General features: G+C 46.9%; 1 protein-coding gene across 8 annotated transcripts in view; it reads left to right on the top strand.

Moving 5' to 3' along the window:
* Positions 1-16,467, top strand: part of SGK2 (serum/glucocorticoid regulated kinase 2) — a 35,654-nt gene extending 19,187 nt beyond the window's left edge. For 6 of the 8 annotated variants that reach the window (XM_073309818.1, XM_073309819.1, XM_073309824.1 and 3 more), the window contains 12 exons: positions 837-894; positions 2,830-2,879; positions 3,655-3,712; positions 4,466-4,549; positions 5,365-5,496; positions 6,715-6,827; positions 7,578-7,614; positions 8,625-8,711; positions 12,538-12,633; positions 13,073-13,228; positions 13,974-14,063; positions 14,598-16,467. In XM_073309818.1, the coding sequence (XP_073165919.1) occupies positions 837-894; positions 2,830-2,879; positions 3,655-3,712; positions 4,466-4,549; positions 5,365-5,496; positions 6,715-6,827; positions 7,578-7,614; positions 8,625-8,711; positions 12,538-12,633; positions 13,073-13,228; positions 13,974-14,063; positions 14,598-14,765 (1,129 nt within the window). In that variant the 3' untranslated portion in view covers positions 14,766-16,467. Of the gene's footprint in view, positions 1-836; positions 895-2,829; positions 2,880-3,654; positions 3,713-4,465; positions 4,550-5,364; positions 5,497-6,714; positions 6,828-7,577; positions 7,615-8,624; positions 8,712-12,537; positions 12,634-13,072; positions 13,403-13,973; positions 14,064-14,597 lie in introns of those variants that run through there. The other 2 variants (XR_012154704.1, XM_073309822.1) reach the window with 2 other exon arrangements.
* The last annotated feature ends 178 nt before the right edge of the window (positions 16,468-16,645 follow it).

Raw genomic sequence — 16,645 nt, 5'->3', positions numbered from 1 at the left:
CCCCCCTCTTGAGAGGCTGTGGAGTGTGACTGAGTGAAAGGGCCACACTACCCCAGGGCCAGCTCTGTCTGCAGCAATTGGCTGAACCAGAGAGGCTCTGATGAGACACTGTCTCTGTTTGAATTCTGGCTGGTTCTGTCCCAGCAGCAACTTCCCATCTGCACTCTGAGCTCAGTAGAAGTGGGGGGCCTCTTTTCAAAAGGGGCCACTTTTTTGAGGTGCCTTTTGTGGGGAGGAGCACCCAATCTGAGGCCCCGTTGAACCCAATGGAAGGTTCAGGTGCTCAACAGCTGAGAAAATGGGGTACTAGGCATCACATGTAAGACACCCAAACACAGAGTGTCAGAATCAGTGGTCACTCCTGAAAACTTTGGCCTGATAATTGAGTTTTAGATAGTCTTGTGGCTGCTCCTGGGCACTTAAATACCTTGGGCCTCATTCTTCTTAGGCCTGCACTTTGTGCTGTCACTTACATGGGTACACAATGAGGTCGCTAAATGCTACCCAATAAGAGAGAGGGAGAGTACATTCTGTACCCCCCTCCGCACCAATGGAAACAGCTATACAAGCGGCAGGGCAATGAAGAATCAGGCCTCATGACTCCAGACGTTGTGCTGGAAGTATGATCTGTGATGCCACAAGTTACTGGGTAGTAACATCCTTTTTCCTGCTCTATCCATTCTCATCTGGGAAGATCATGCAGGTCCCCTTAACGGATGCCTGCTTTCCGTGTGCTGAAGGCTGGCTCTGAACCCTGACAGGCTGGGGGCTAAGGGCTAAGTGCTGATGAACAGTCTCCTTGCTGGTTCATTTTATTATCATCTTTTTCTTTCAAGTGCTGAAAGAGTTGCCTTCTTAATGGACCGTTCTAAAAATCCGGATAACAGCCCCCAGGTAAGGTTCTGGCTTGCTGGCTCCTATGCAGAATTACTGCTAATTGTAACAGGGAGGAAGGACATTTGTAGGAGAAATGTGAGCTGGACAATTTAGCCTTAATCCTTCTCTCCTCTCAGAAAAGAGGGAGGAGGTTGGGGTGTCTTTTCAGGCAAAGAACAGTTTGTTTGGAATCGTTCCGCTCCAGGTATGGGGGATAGATGACCCTTGTCTTGCCATGGGTGGGAGGTGACTCACGACACCTCACTTTTGCGATCCCCCTGAGTCAGCTCCCGTTATTGCAGGATTCCTCAGCCACACTGGGAGCATCACCATCAAGTTGACTGTGGATCTTGAGCCATGACCCCAAAAAAAGAGTGCCCAAAAACCGCACCAGGCTGGGCACTCTTAACCCCACACCTGCATATTTGATTCATTCCTGCCATGAGAATCCTGCAGGGCTGCAGTGAGTCCATGCTGGGCAGGGCCCTTGTGCTTCACCTGTGACTATTCCTCCAGCTGATCCCCTGGCAGGGCTGTAGACACCCCTCACTTCCCCTGGAGCTCGGCGAGTCAATCACACGCCTCCAGGGGTGGGGATTCTTTAGCTCCACCCCATGCTCACGGGGTGTGTGTGTGCAGGTGTCTCTTCCCAACCCACAATCATTCATTGCAGAGGGTGTTTGGGCAGGGTGGGGGGTGTTCCCTGGCTTTAGTCCTTGCAGACTCTACCCTATAAAACTAGTACACGCCTCCTCGGCAGCCTCTGGGATTGCTTCCTTCTAGCACTGTCTTGTCCCTGTGGTCACGGATGGGCAATGCTGGATGGAGAGGAGGGAGCTGCTCTGATTCTGACCAGGGGTCACTGCAGGAAGCAGAAGTGTAAGGAGCACACAGTCCTGGCAGAGAGGGCTTGTTTCCTGTAAAGTGTAGGGACAGGGAAAATCCCCCTGTGGCTAGAGGTGGGGAAGAGGAGGAAAAGGACCTGTGTGTATGGGGGATGGGCAGGAAGAGAACGGGCTCCGCCCCCGCCCCGTGCCACCAGAGAAAATCAAAATTCCAGGGCTTTAGCGTAGCTTTCAGTTTTGAGTTGTCCCTGAGTCATGGGCTGGATTAGTGCTGTTGTCTGGAGGTAGGAAGATTAATTTCCTGGCTCTGAATTCTAGCCCTGGGTGTGCTTGGCAGGTGCCTAGGGTCCCTGCAATCTTGCTATCAATGGGGATGAGATTGCCAGCCCTTGCGAGGGTAGGGAGGGTCTTTAAGTGCTACAGAAATGGGGAGCTTTCCCCTAGTGTGCTTGCGTATGAGTCCATCGCCCGGTGCAGATGGTGGCAATCGCCCATGTGTTCCTGCGGTCTGTGTGACTCGCGCGCAAAGAGGGACCAGTGAGTGTAACATCGCACCTGGCTTTTCCTGACGCCGAGGCTGTTCATCTCGCACGAACCCTGCCAGCAGCTAAACCTCCTCCTGTCACTTCCTCACAGGAGTAGCTGCCTTCCGAATGGCTAAGTCAGGCTGATGAGGGGCTTGCCTGGGCGTGTGGGGTTCTGGCTGATGCTGTTGCCTTAGGACGTGAGTAGGGCTTAGGTGAGGAAGGGAAATGACATTTCCCCCTCTCCCCCCACACCTGTCCTGTGCAGTGTCCAGCAACGGACCTCCTTCCTTCTGGAGGGACTTATCCAGCCAGATGCCAGAAGATTTGTTCCACTCTTGCTGGTGAACTTGGAGGAGTTGGGAACTGAGGGTGGCGGGATAAAGCCAACTGCTGCAGTCTCAGGGCCACTGTTGGCTGAGATTCTGACTCAAAAATAGGCTGACCGTCTCTGTTTGGGGTTGTAACACATGACTTCCTGCAGCGAGTGAAAGAACACGTCTGCTTTGAAACTCTTCACTGGAATCCCAGGTTCCTTCTCAGGGAACCACTGACTAATAGTTCAATATCTGTGTCTCCTCCAGCCTCTGACACCGACTGACAACATCAACCTTGGCCCTTCTGCTAATCCAAAGTAAGTAACCTGTGTTTACATGGGAGAGTATTGAACCTGGTGCACAAGGTGAGCCTTGCAGTGAAATAAATGATTGGCTTCCCATCTGATTTGCTCCATCTGAGCAAAGAAATCATAACCAGCAAATGGCCCAGGCAGACACCGATATAGCGCATATCTCAAATTTCAGCTCTCTGGGGCTCAGCCATAGCTAGTCACATGTTCAGGTTTCTGCTTTGTCACTTTGACTGAGGTCAGGATCCTCGTCTCCTGCCCGCACTCTAATACCACCCCCAGTCCCTTGTCTTTTGCTGCTTCCACCTGGTACTTTGGTTCCGTGTTAGGTGGAGGAGGGAGACGCTTCCTTATTTTGATTCTATTGCATCTCCCAGCTGTCTGCTTTATCAGCCAGAGCTCCTCCCAGTCTTCAGGGAGAGAAAGCAAAGAGCTTCATTTGCACCTAACCTTCAGGTGCATTTGAGGATTTAACGGCTTTCTCTGCCACTGTCATATTCAGGAGAGCAGATTCTCCATGTGTCTGGCATACTTGGCTAGGAATTCCACCCCACTGCTGCCCTTGTGTGTCTGTATTGCTCCATACAAAATCTTTGCCTCCCGGATTGCTGCATGTGTGGCTGGAGGAGGGAAGGAAGCTTATCTAGTGAATGAAGATTATGTCTCCCACCCATCTTTCAGGGCTGACCCTCCTCATGTACTTTCGAAAAAAACCTTCCTTAACATTTAGCCCATGGAATGGGTGGTCTGGGTGGTAACCTGCTGTCTCCTTGTCCAACAGTGCCAAGCCAACGGATTTTGATTTTCTGAAAGTTATTGGCAAAGGAAGCTTTGGAAAAGTAAGTGGGTGTAGCTTGGGGTCGGTCATGGGTTTCTAAAGGCCTCCTTGCATGGTCTCCTCTTTCTCTTTGAACTAGTTTCCACCAGCAGTGGAGTGGGCTTCATGTGCCCCTCTCTTGAGTAGCCCGTCACCAGTGCAGAAACGGGCCTGGGAACAAAGAGGCCTGTAGCACTAAACAAGTGAATAGGGTAGGTCGAAGGCAACAGGCTAGCCAGTGCTTTGCACCTTCATTGCCTGGCAAGGCTTGACTGGCAAGGCTTGAGAGCCAGGCTTGTTTCTTGGTCCACTTTCCTTCCAAGCAGCCCAGAGGAAGAGGGTGAGTGGTATCTTACTACCCCAAAGGTAGTAGGATGTAGGGTATAGAGCAGCCCTTGAAATACTGCTCATCTTGGCACGTTCTCACACAACTAGGTGAGGGTCCCTGGGCATGTCTGTGCTTTGTGAGATGACAGTGATCCTGTAGAAAGGGGATTCTCTCCCTCTGTGCTCTGAAACTGCTCTAGTTGGATACTGGGTGGAGTGAGGGGAAAGGTAGCTGGGGAATGGAGGGGAAGCTTAGTTTGCTGTGTGCCCTTGTCAAGGGATGGAAGGGGAAAACACCTGGCTGGCTTTTCATGCTCTAAAATCATAGCCTGGCCCCTTGTGCAGTCACCTGCACTAGTGCAAAGGTGGTGTGAAAAACTAATAAAATAAACTGGAATGGTGTTGAGCACCAGAGATCCATGCCCCTCACCTGGCCCTTCTGCTGTAGGTTCTCCTGGCCAAACGCAAGTCTGATGGGATGTCTTATGCTGTGAAAGTCTTGCAGAAGAAATCCATCCTGAAGAAAAAGGAGGTACATTATAGATGAGCCCTCTGGGGAGGGGAGGAGGGTTTCACTTCTCTTCTTGGTGTTTTTTCTTCATGATAAAAGCAAGGCATCATACTAGCGTGTTTGTGCTGCTTGCTCTAGTCGCTGCTGGTGTACACCCCGACCGATCCTCACTTTTAGGGGTCTCATTTGAATGATCATGGTGCAGAGAAAAGGAAAGCTGAACAGCACTGGCTTGAGCATGGTGCAGACAAACTCTGCCACTGCTCAGTCCTTGCCCACCCAGCCCCTATGTCTACACTATAACCATTAACAATATTTCTGCTTCCACACCAAACCCTGGGCCTGATTCTGCAAATACTTACTAGCGAGTATAGTGCTTACAGCTGTGAGTAGACCCATTAACTTCACTGATGAGCTCTCGCAGTTGTGGGCATTATGTCTTGTTGTGTTTCCAGGAGGAGACCCTGCGCTGTAGACTGTGGGCGCTAGTGCGTACCACAGTGTGGAGTATGCGTGTGTTGTGATGGGCTGCAGGGAGGTAGGAGAGGGAGGAATTGTCAAACATGTTTCTGGAGGAATCCTGTTTGACAAGCTTTTGCTTGCTAACTCAGTCAGGTTCCAAGGCAGCCTTTAGAGGGACTGGGTATTGACCTTTCGGAGACTAAACCTAGTCACCCCCAGGAATGGTCAGCTGGCCTCAGAATGAATAACAATACCGGGAACTTGTCGAGAACCTTCCATCTGAAGATCTCTCAGCACTAGGTGGCCGCTCGCCTACCAGACTCTGGAACGACACGAACTGACGTACTAACACATCTTTGCCTGGTTCTGCACAGCAAACCCACATTATGGCGGAACGCAACGTGCTGCTGAAAAACGTGAAACATCCTTTCCTGGTGGGCCTCCACTACTCTTTCCAGACCTCTGAGAAGCTCTACTTTGTGCTAGACTATGTCAATGGAGGAGAGGTGAGTGCAAGAACAGCTGTCATTTTAGACTCACACTGTATACATTAACAGTCCCGGCTCTATTTGTCTCCCATCAGGAACCAGGCTGTGGATGTTTGTGCTAAAGCAGCATCATGCCTGTTGCTGAAATGGCCTTGTTCCAACTGGACACACACTACTGTGACATTGATCAGTCCAGTCAGAGACCTGTCTTAGGAACACTGTCTTTTGAATGAGACTCTGGTGCCAAGCAGCTTAGAAATAACATCTGGCAAAATCTTCTGCATGCAATAGCCTGGCCACATAGGCACTCTCTGATCTAGATTGTAAAATAACCCCCCCCCCCACCCCACCTAACTCTCTTGCTTGCCTTGTGGCTTCAGCTGCAATCTTTCATGTGGGCCTTCTCCTATTGGTGCACAGCAGAGGTCGGGCTGCCCATCAGTGAAGGAACATCTGAGGCAAGGGTGGTGAGGGAGGGGAATGGCAATGTCTCAAACCACTGGGGGTCAAGTCTGACTATAGCTGGCTTGCCAAAACTCTAGTATGAGTCCCTCTCATCCATCCTGTTCTAGCGTATGGAAGCTGCTCTGTGGCACCACCTCCTCTCCCATTCCTGAACCTCAACTGAAAGCAAATGTTGAAGCAGCAAAGGCTCCTTCTATGCTCCATCACGAGGCCTGGTTGAACCTGGCTGTTCCCTGCCCAGTTACAATTCATAGGAGGGAAGGGGTCTTAGGTGTGTCATTGCCAGACATTGTCTCTGATGTGTAGCCTGTTTACAGGTCCAGTCTACACTACACATTGTAACGAGGTGGAGGCATGACTATATTGAGATCAGGTTGGCTGTAATGGTGATGTTGGGGAGGGGGTGCAGTGGGGGAGCATGGCTGCACCCATCCAGGAAAACCTTTAGCTTGCTAAATAAGGCAGCTTGGCTCTAGCTAATTCTGTATGGCTGGCACACCTTACTCTCTGCAAACCGCAGTGGTCACTCGGTGGCTGGCTTTCAAATAGGCGGCTTCGCCCCTTTGTAGGAGGAGACTTCTTTCTTGACAAGCAAAGGCTTGAGATTAGCTGCACAGCTCTCCTTCTTGGGAAGGAGGTGTTAGTGCTTTGGGGGCAGAGGGCAGCTTTCAATGGGCATGAACAGAAGGTAGAAAAGGGACTATTCGGGGTGGGGGGCGACGGGAGAGGACTGCTCCCAAGTAACCAGCAGGCTCTTTCCTCTCTGTTCAGCTCTTCTTCCACCTGCAAAGGGAGCGCTGTTTCTGTGAACCTCGTGCCCGCTTTTATGCAGCTGAAGTAGCCAGTGCAGTAGGGTACCTGCATTCCTTGAACATAATCTACAGGTAGAGTGCATATCCTTGGTGTGTATAGCAGGCACTAGTAACTCCCTCTTCCCTGCTCCTCCCTTCCCCCCGCCCTGCTGCCCCTAAGTGTGTGTATAATATTGAGGAGGGGCAGGAAACTACTTGATATTGTAACCATGCAGGCATGTTACAAGAGGCACTCCTAAAAGCAAAGTGCAGAACTACTGGGCAGGGCTGCATTGCCCTCCTAAACTAGGCAGCTACCTTCAGAACTATGCTCTCAATCCAGGATCTCCCGTGTGTTTCAGAACTTCTCATGTAGCATTTCCCTGAGCCCCTTTCAGGGAAATAACCCATCCCCTGATTTCCCTCTTTCAGTCTGTGAATGGAGTTTTGGCTTTGGGGATGAGGGGGCGAAGTTAGCTTGGTTTGTTTTGAATGGGAGGAGAAGGTAGTTAGTACAACACGTTAGAGGCGAAGTCTTAGGTCAGGAAATTAAAGATGTTTCCCACAGCAGCTGTAACTGCCACACTGTGCGACCAGATACTCAAACATATGCCTAACAGCCTCTAATATTTATATATCAAACACATACTATGCTGATTCACGGCTGCTGTGAGAGCTGTAACTCTAGAGTTCCTGATGGTCATGGGGTTCTCATAAACCTCAGTGCACCAGACTGTCAAAATTTCTCAGTCCCCTGCAGTCCCCATTCTTTTCAACTGGAGCTGTTGTGCGTAGAGCTCTTCGGAAAATCTGGTTCAGCATCACGTCTTTCTCTTCTTCTAGGGACTTAAAACCTGAAAACATCCTCCTGGACTGCCAGGTATGTTCGGCTCTCTTGCAAACACGCCTGCTTCCTCACAATTTTTTGTGACCGCTAGCTTGGGTATGACAGAGAGGAACCATGAGTAATTACTGCCTCCCTTTTCTCTCCTCCCGCCCTACCCCCACCAAATAACCTGGTATACCCCAAATCCATTCAGTAGGGGGAGCCACAACACTGACTTGTAAAGCAAGCAGCTATAGTAACTCTGCATACACATGCACGCTCCAGCTACTCTGTAGTTTCCCAGAGCTCAGATGTTAGCATTTTTGTTATTTCCGAGTACTAACCCGTGGACAAGCATTTTGAGTCTCCCATATGGCAGGCCTAGACTTGAGCATTGTAAAACTCTGCTAACCAAGCAATTCCCTGGACTGATGAGGGCTAATTGTTCAACTGATGGCAGTGCTATGCTGATTAGTCTGGCTAGACTGAATAGATACTTATACATAGGCATGGCAGAATTTTATTTCAGTTTTTTTTTTAAATAATGTTGACCCCAATTTCTAAATTTTCACTGTTGCAGGAAATTTTGGGGGGGGGGTCAGACACTGCAGGGAGGTCAGATAATTATTTAATGATAGCTGACATTGAGGTTCAAAAAGTTAAAGCTTTATAACCATTTTAAAACACAGATTGTCAATATCACATGTCAAAATATATACAAAGTAAATATCCTTAAACTCTAAAAAGTTCTCAAGCAGCATTTTTCTAAAACTTTGAAAAAAGTGTCAATTTTATTATTACAGATAGAAGTGTATATTTTTACACCTGTTTGTGGGTACAGTGAAATTGACATTTACTGATAAAAATCAAATCCTTACAAGCCTACATTTAAACCATATATTTGTGAGAAGTCTCCCATCAGATTGCCTGTTCAATCTGTTTGTATGTATAAATGCCCAGCAGTTGGGAAGCTGAAAGGTGCACATGAAAACAGCAGAGGGGGCTAGAAATCCATGCGCCCCCAGGGAGAGCTTGATTAGGCTGAAATCCCTTCTTCTCTTTAGGGACACGTAGTGCTGACAGACTTTGGACTTTGCAAAGAAGGAATGGAGCCAGAGGAAACGACATCAACTTTCTGTGGCACCCCAGAGGTACAGTATGGCCAACCTGACAACTTTCTTGTTAACTGGGAATTACTTAGGCACTAACTGCCTGATACCTCAGAGCTGCAGGTGCTCAGTTCCTCACAGAGGTGTCAATCGGAGCTGTGTGTATTCAGCATCACTGAAAAATCGGGGACTAAGATCTGAGACAGTCTCAGCCTCTTTTTTGATGTGCACGGTGCTGAATATGCTGGCATGTTGCATGAAAGGAAACAAGGAGGCTAAAACTTCCTGTTTGTTCCCCATTGCTGTCTTAGCAGTTTGGGTCTCACCAAGTTCTTATTACCTTTTTACAAAAGCATTATTCCCTTTAGCAATGTAACACTGCCATCCCCCATTTCTTCCCACCACTTGCATTCCTACTGCAACTGGTGGGAGAGGGGTAAACCTGATTATTACTGCTGAAAAACAGCCTTTACCTTGGGGCATCTAATGTGTCTGAAGAAAAGGAGTACTTGTGGCACCTTAGAGACTAACCAATTTATTTGAGCATAAGCTTTCGTGAGCTACAGCTCACTTCATTGGAGTGTAGCTCATGAAAGCTTATGCTCAAATAAATTGGTTAGTCTCTAAGGTGCCACAAGTACTCCTTTTCTTTTTGCGAATACAGACTAAGACGGCTGTTACTCTGTAATGTGTCTGAGGTATCCTGAGGTAAAAACACAGTGAAGACAAGGCACGTTAGTTTTACCACAAGGTAAACTAGGGGAGGTCTGCACTAAAGTGTCTTCCCTGTGGTTTTAACTTCAGGATAGCGTGTATGCATTAATTACCTCGTGGTTTTAGAAGTGAAGACAAGGCCTGAGTTTAATAGGGTGTGTTTGAGGAAGGCCTAGTTTCTGTTCCCTGGAATGGTGCTGAAAACATGTCTGTTCTTGTCATGGGGTTTAGAAGGGTTGAGGAAGATCCATTGCTGATGACCATTGTCAGTAGCAAGGTCCAAGTATAGATGGGACCAATAGACTGTGAACCATTACCTCTAAAAAGCTTACTCATCTCAATTGGGTGTCCTCTCTGAAACCTAATAATGATGCTTTTTCCCCCTCAATGCCACCCTTGCAGAAACTGCTAGCTGACTCTTATATCTTTACCATGTGGTTTTTTGTTTTCATTTTAAACTTTGTTCCACAGGTATCAGGTTTCAAGATTTAAACATCCAAATAGGAGAAATTCACTGGGGCATTCAATTAACAGGAGATAGGCCTGGTCTACACACACATCTCTTTTATACTGGTATAAATATTTTGTATTTTCTGACCAGTATAAAGATGCTTACATCAGTATAACTTTACACTGATAAAACTGTCCACATGGGGGGGGTGTGTGTGGAGGGGAGGCGGGGACAGGGCTGTACTGTTTTCACTGCATTATTATAGTTAAAGCATTACAATTTTTTCTATGTAGAGAAGGCCTTATTTTAACTTATGCCAGGATGGCTTTTACTAAACTGATTAGTACATTGAATAAACTTGCTTTAAAAATGTTGCAATTTTTTGGGGAGGGGGGAATCCTGCTGATTCTGGAATGGGAGTTCCTACAGAACCTGGCAAGACTTCCAGTAGCCATGGTAACAACCTTGACACTGGAAGCCAGGACCTTCTGTAGCTACGCTCCTTGATTATAATACTTACTCCTGTAGCTATGAGCACAGTGTTCCAGATATTTACTTGCTGCTGTCCCTTAATTCACAGAACACCAAGTTCATAGTCACATGGTCATTAGTGTCTCCTGATGACACAGGTTGTAACCCTCTCTGCTGCCTTGCACCTTGTGACATCACCACTGCAAAGTGGCTATAAAATGCTACCAAGAAGAATAGGATGTTTTGTTCCTAGCACAGGTGTACATGGTGGCAAGGTAAAATGTGTCCCCTGTGGGAGAAGGACACAATTTAAAATATATTTTGCTTGGGATAGGAGAGGGAATGCTTCCTGCAACTCACCGGACTTTTCTGTCCCACTCACCCAAATGCAGCTGAAATGCTAGAAGCATTGCTGCTTCTTGGACTGACTGCAGGGGGCTGCATTCAATAGGTGGGTTCTCTTCTGGTTCCTTAACACTAACAGGCCAGATTTAAGTAACTCTCCAGCCTGGATTTTGTTCACTAGAGTGCTGGGTAGAAATGAGACTCCCTGGAGGCAACTGGAAGGGAGACTTGTGGTGTATTTGCAGCTACTCCAGTCCCATTCTCCTCCTTGCAGAATTTTCTGTGAGAAATAGAATACACACAACACAAAGCTGCTTATGCACCTGAATCTAGTGCTGGTCCATTGCCATGTTACAGGCATGCTCCATTCAACTCCCTCTGCTGTGCATAAGCTCAGGACAGCGACTGAGGATATGCTTCTAAGGCTGCATCTGTTTTACTGCTGAGGCCCACAAACTGAGCCATATGATATGAATTCAGTACAAGTTCTGTGGAAGCTTAGATGTATTGACTCTTCCTTCTTACTCGATGCTGAGATTGCTAGTGTGTAAAATAGCTACATGCCACTGTGTCTGGTGTGCTGTTGTCTTTGTAAAGCACTATTGAAATCTTGCATGTGGGTCTTACAATATGTAAGTAGCAGCATTTCTTCTTAGCATATGTGCAACGTGCCTCAGGTGGCCCATGATCAGGATTCGTCACTGAATTTGGTCTGCTGGTTGGATTATTAGCATTCCCGGCTCGGGACGGGTACTGATGGGGAGTGCGACGTCAACGCTGATCCATGCCCTGCAGTAGCAGCACTGAGAGCATAAAACTCCCCTACTGGGCAGTGTCTACCAGTATAGTCTGTGGAGCTGGCTAAGACCACTCGCAGACACTTCTGTAATTTACCTGCTCCCAGTTCGGTCATTCATCAAATGTCTCTTGTTAACTCACTACTCTCCCCCCCCATGAAATGACCCCTGCTTTCTCTTAAGAGTGTTGTTGCCTCTTTTTGAACCAAGCAGTTAGTCAAATTTTGGGGCCCTAGGGATGTGCCAGATGGGAGTAGAAACTGGCAATAATCAGGTGTTGCTTTGTAAATAAATACAACTGTGTCAAAGTTCTGCTTCTCTGAATGCAGGAGGAACCAAGAACAAATGAAGCAGTTTCTTAGCTTATAGCCCCAAGCCTCGTTAGCCAATACACCCAAAAACTCCCTCTAGCTTTCTCCAGGGTCATGCTGTCCTCACCAACTCCTGCCTGGGTTTCTTGTTTTATGATTCTGCCTCTCTCTGTTCTGTCTGTTCTTAGTTTCTCTGTGTTCTACCTCTTCCCCCTTACTCAGCAACCCCTTCCACCCACTCAGTCCAACCTCCTGGGCAGATTCACAACCCACTTTGATCTTAGATGAGGGGACTTCTGATGAACTTATCCTGACGGTTATGTTTATGGAAGGGTACATTCACACCCAGTCTCAAAGAGGCTTGTGATCTAGCAGTCACCAGTACCTCTTGACATAACAGGTGTCTTCATGCTAGATACAGGGATGGGAAATCCGCAACTTCCCAGATTAATTGAACTGTATTAGTCAGCCACTTGTGATTTTGGAAATAGCTGTACATCTAGGGGAAAGAGCCACACCACTGATCTGAGTTTTGTTAAAACTCCCTTCCTCAAGTTTCGTATAGGAAGATGGGAGCTTCTCAAACTTTAGGAAAAATTTAGCTCTAGATCCAGTCTTGTGGCAGGGGGAAGTTCGACTAAAAAAAAAAATCTGATGGAAATCACAGCTCCAAACCTCCCTAATGCATTTATTTAGAGATTAATTAACTGCAACCTGTAATATGTAGTCATGGAAGCCTTTGTAACTTGTCTCAAACAAAGCTCTCTGACTCTTCACAGTACTTGGCCCCAGAAGTGCTAAGAAAACAACCCTATGACAGAACAGTAGACTGGTGGTGTCTGGGAGCTGTCCTCTATGAGATGCTGTTTGGGTTGGTGAGTCTTAAAATCACACACTGCAGCTTGGTGGAGAGCAAAGAGACTCTCCTTAAAGAAAGCCATGACCTCTTGAAGGCTATGGGCCACTAAAGCAGTAGTTCCATGTATAGGGTACCATGACATATATGGTCCCAACATAAATGAAAGTACTAGTGGAAATAGTCATCCTAATATTACTGAAATGAAAGCATTTCACCTGTCTCTCTCCCTCGCACACACTGTAGAAATGGAGCTTATGCTCAAATAAATTTGTTAGTCTCTAAGGTGCCACAAGTCCTCCTTTTCTTTTTGTGAATACAGACTAAGACGGCTGCTACTCTGAAACCTGTAGAAATGGAATGTGATGAATTGTCTCTCTCAGCTGTGAAATTGTTTGCATGCTTCATTACAGATCTCATGTTTTATGTAGCTGATTTTCTCTTCTCTTCCCTATCAGCCTCCCTTTTACAGCCAGGATGTGTCTCAGATGTATGACAATATTCTACACCAGCCACTCCAGATCCAAGGAACCAAGACCATGGCAGCTTGTGGTATCTTACAGGGACTGCTTCACAAAGACCAGAAGAGGAGGCTGGGGGCCAAGATGGATTTTGTACGTGGTGTTTCCCATCCTAACCTATTCTCTTCGTAGACAACCAATCCCACCCCTCCTCCGAGCCCCTCTTCTCTTTCATATCTGTTCTGCATTGGTTGATCTTAGTCTTAGGAAGACTTCAGTGTCAACTGGGAGGACATCTCTCCATAGCAGAAAGAAAGCTTCCTCTGGGTAAACGTTCATTATTCAAGCCCTGGACCCTAGCTTCCTTGCAGTGTCCTATAAGGCTTGGCTTGGCAGCTTTTTAAAGCACCATGATATTGCTTGTGTGTGACTTGTGAATTGCAGTCTCTTCAGGGGTGTATCTAAATATAACTTCGAGGTGGCTTTGGGAGTGTGTGTGTGTGTGTGTGTGGCGGGGGGGTGGTAAAGCTCCATGTTAGCAACACAACAGGAAGCTGTGGTTCAGAACTGGGCACAGGATGTTAAGTCCTGCGAAGGGGACTTTATGCTGTCATGGGTTAAAGGTGTGGGGAAGGGCTGGGTTGCCAGCATGTAGTGTTTCTGTAGCATAAACAGGATACAGTAAACTCATGAAGTCTTTTGTGTTGGGGATACTCCAATCTGCCAAGATGAGGAACATTACAACTTGTTTTTTTCCAACATGCTGTATGTAGCTGTAAAGCTACAACCATCCACTATCGGGGAGCCTGTGCCTATTTGGTGACTGTTGGAAAAGGGATGGTTGAGGAGGAAGGTGGTGGGAGAGTGATTATTTCCCCCCCTTCATCTTTCTTTACAGCTGGAGATAAAGAATCATGTGTTCTTCAGCCCAATAAACTGGGATGACTTGTATCACAAGAGGATCACTCCTCCCTTCAACCCCAATGTGGTAAGTAGTGGTGGCTGATGCAGGTTTCCCCTGCATAATTTTAGTGGGAAGGGAACTGAGATTGCACTGGTCAAAGGTCTGTTGTTCAAATATACTAGCTGATTCTAGATGTGGGGTATTGTGGGGCTGGGGGGCAGAAATCATCATCCTCTGGAAACTTAAAAGTAACTTGCATCTTCTTCCTGTCTGTTCCTCCTCATCTTCCCATAGTACATTCAGCGCATCTAGTTGATCCACTTATCGGGGGATGCAGTCGGCAAGTTCTGGGGCAGGAGAGGGGGGAGAGAGACCGTGTGTGTTGCAGAATTCCCCCTCTTCCCCTGCCCCACTGCTAGTTGTCTTAGTTGGTGACTTCATCTTCTTCAGTGCTGTTTAAGTATACTTCCTGAACTGTAAGCTAGTGTCTCTTTTGTGGGAACATAAAATAAGGGTTTGGTCACAGTTGTCTAAAACAGTTCTGTCTAAAGAAATAACCTGCCTGAAAGCTTAGGCCTGTTAATCTGACATGATGTTATATATGGTTTCTTTTTTCAGTCGGGTCCTGCTGATCTGCGACATTTTGACCCAGAGTTCACCCAAGAAGTGGTCTCGAGCTCCATCACCCGGACCCCTGACTTAGCAGCCAGCAGCTCCAGTGTCTCAGATGCTTTTTTAGGGTTTTCTTATGCACCGACTGATGAGGACTTTCAGGTTTTTAAATAGGACTGGGGAAACCTAATTTTAACTTATGATCTTATTTTTAAAAGTGGCACTGTCCTCTGCTCATGACTGTTAAAGAAATTTGGACAAGCACACTAACTGGCATGGACCTGAACTCTTTCACTGTAATGCCCAACGCTTTTCCCTTTCTCTGGCAGGGAGGCTGCTGATTGTCCTAGTTGGAGATTTTACTCCTACAGAATTGAAGTTAACTCCATGGTCTTATTTATGTTTAGAAGCATTCATGCCAAAACCACATCTCGGTACACTACATGTCACTTACCCAATAACAACTGGCCTACTGATTTTGGAAGTGTCTGTGTAACTGTGCCTCGTACATGTAGCTAGTCTGTCTTCTCCCTCTTGTCTGATTGCTCCATCAACGGTGAGGAGGAAATCTGTTCACACTACGGGTATGTCTGCACTGGAAATGCTACCGTGGCTCAGCTGGAGCGCTGCGGTTACGTCACTGTGGTGTAGTCACAGCAATGGAAGGAGTTCGTCTGTTGCTGTAGTAAAATCCACCTCTCCGAGGGACAGGAGCTAAGTCAATGAAAGATGTCTTCTGTGGGAGGGCTGTCTACACTGGGGCTTAGTCTCTAAGGTGCCACAAGTACTCCTTTTCTTTTTGCGAATACAGACTAACACGGCTGTTCCTCTGAAACCAGACTTAACTATGTTTCCCAGGGGTATGAAAAATTCACAGCCCTGAGTGACATAGCTCTGTCAGCCTAAGGTTTAGGGGTAGACTGGGCCTTTCTTTATGCTGTGACGAGTCACTGTGATGGGAAGATGGCATAGGATTCTTTACTTAAATATGCACATCCAGCAAAACTCCCTGAACTTTCCTTAGTAACGTGTGTTAACAACAAGCCAAAGGGTAACTGACCGGTACTAATGTGTGTTTAGTAATATCTTCCCTCCCTTCTTTTTAAAGGAAGGGCTAGATCCTTAGCTGGTGTAAATCAGCATAGCTCTGTTGACTACAGTGAAGTGACAGTAATTTACACCAGCTAAGGATCTGGTTTGGAGTCTTTTTGACATAGCCACTTCACTCAAGCTATCACTTGACAAATTTGTGCATAATCTGAGTGTTGGACTAACTACATTCCACCCTTCCAGGCTGGGAGCTCTGCACCCTAGGAATGAGAACTGGTTTCCCGCCAGGATTAAAGAATTCAGATCTCCCAACTATGAAAGTGCTCCAAATCCTACATGTAGTAGTACCTACTGAATACCCCATGGGCAACCGCCAATCTGAGTGCCCAGATGATGTAGGTGGGAGGTTTTTTTGAAAAAGGCTCCCAAATTTAAATGGAATCTGGTGTGTGTGTGTGTGTGTTAAAGGCTAATTTATTCATTCTGCCTTAATTTAAATGCTGGTGTCTGGGTTGTTTTTGTTTTTTAAATGTTATTCATCATTCTGTCTCTGTGGGGAGGAGAAAGGGGTATAAGGTCTGATAGTGTTTTGAGACTCTCCTCTACTTGTTCACACATGGACGATGTTAGCATGAAAAACCTGGATTTCTAAAGACTGGTCCAAATGAGCATATTGTCTTCTGCTCTAGAAGCTCTGGTAACAGGCTGGAGCACTGGTGATACTTGCATTGAAAAGAGCACGGGAACTTTTTTTTATTCTTGCCCAATTTTACCTTTATTGTACATACTGAAGATATTAATAAAAAAAGTCCTATTTTAAAGTGAATGGTCTCTAACTTATTCACCTCCACAGCTTGTCTGCACTTCTGGGGGGGGGGGAGGGGAGGACAAAAACCAGGGTTTTCAGTGAGCTATCTAGCTGTCCATTTGCTGGAGCATCAGCGGGTGCCCCCCACCCCCTCGCCCCGAGACTCTGTGACCAACTGAAAACTCTCACACTTGCA

This window comes from Lepidochelys kempii, chromosome 13 (genome assembly GCF_965140265.1).
Source record: "Lepidochelys kempii isolate rLepKem1 chromosome 13, rLepKem1.hap2, whole genome shotgun sequence".
Lineage (NCBI taxonomy): Eukaryota > Metazoa > Chordata > Testudines > Cheloniidae > Lepidochelys > Lepidochelys kempii.
Note: the sequence above shows the minus strand (reverse complement) of the source record. Positions and strands in the feature narration are given on the sequence as shown.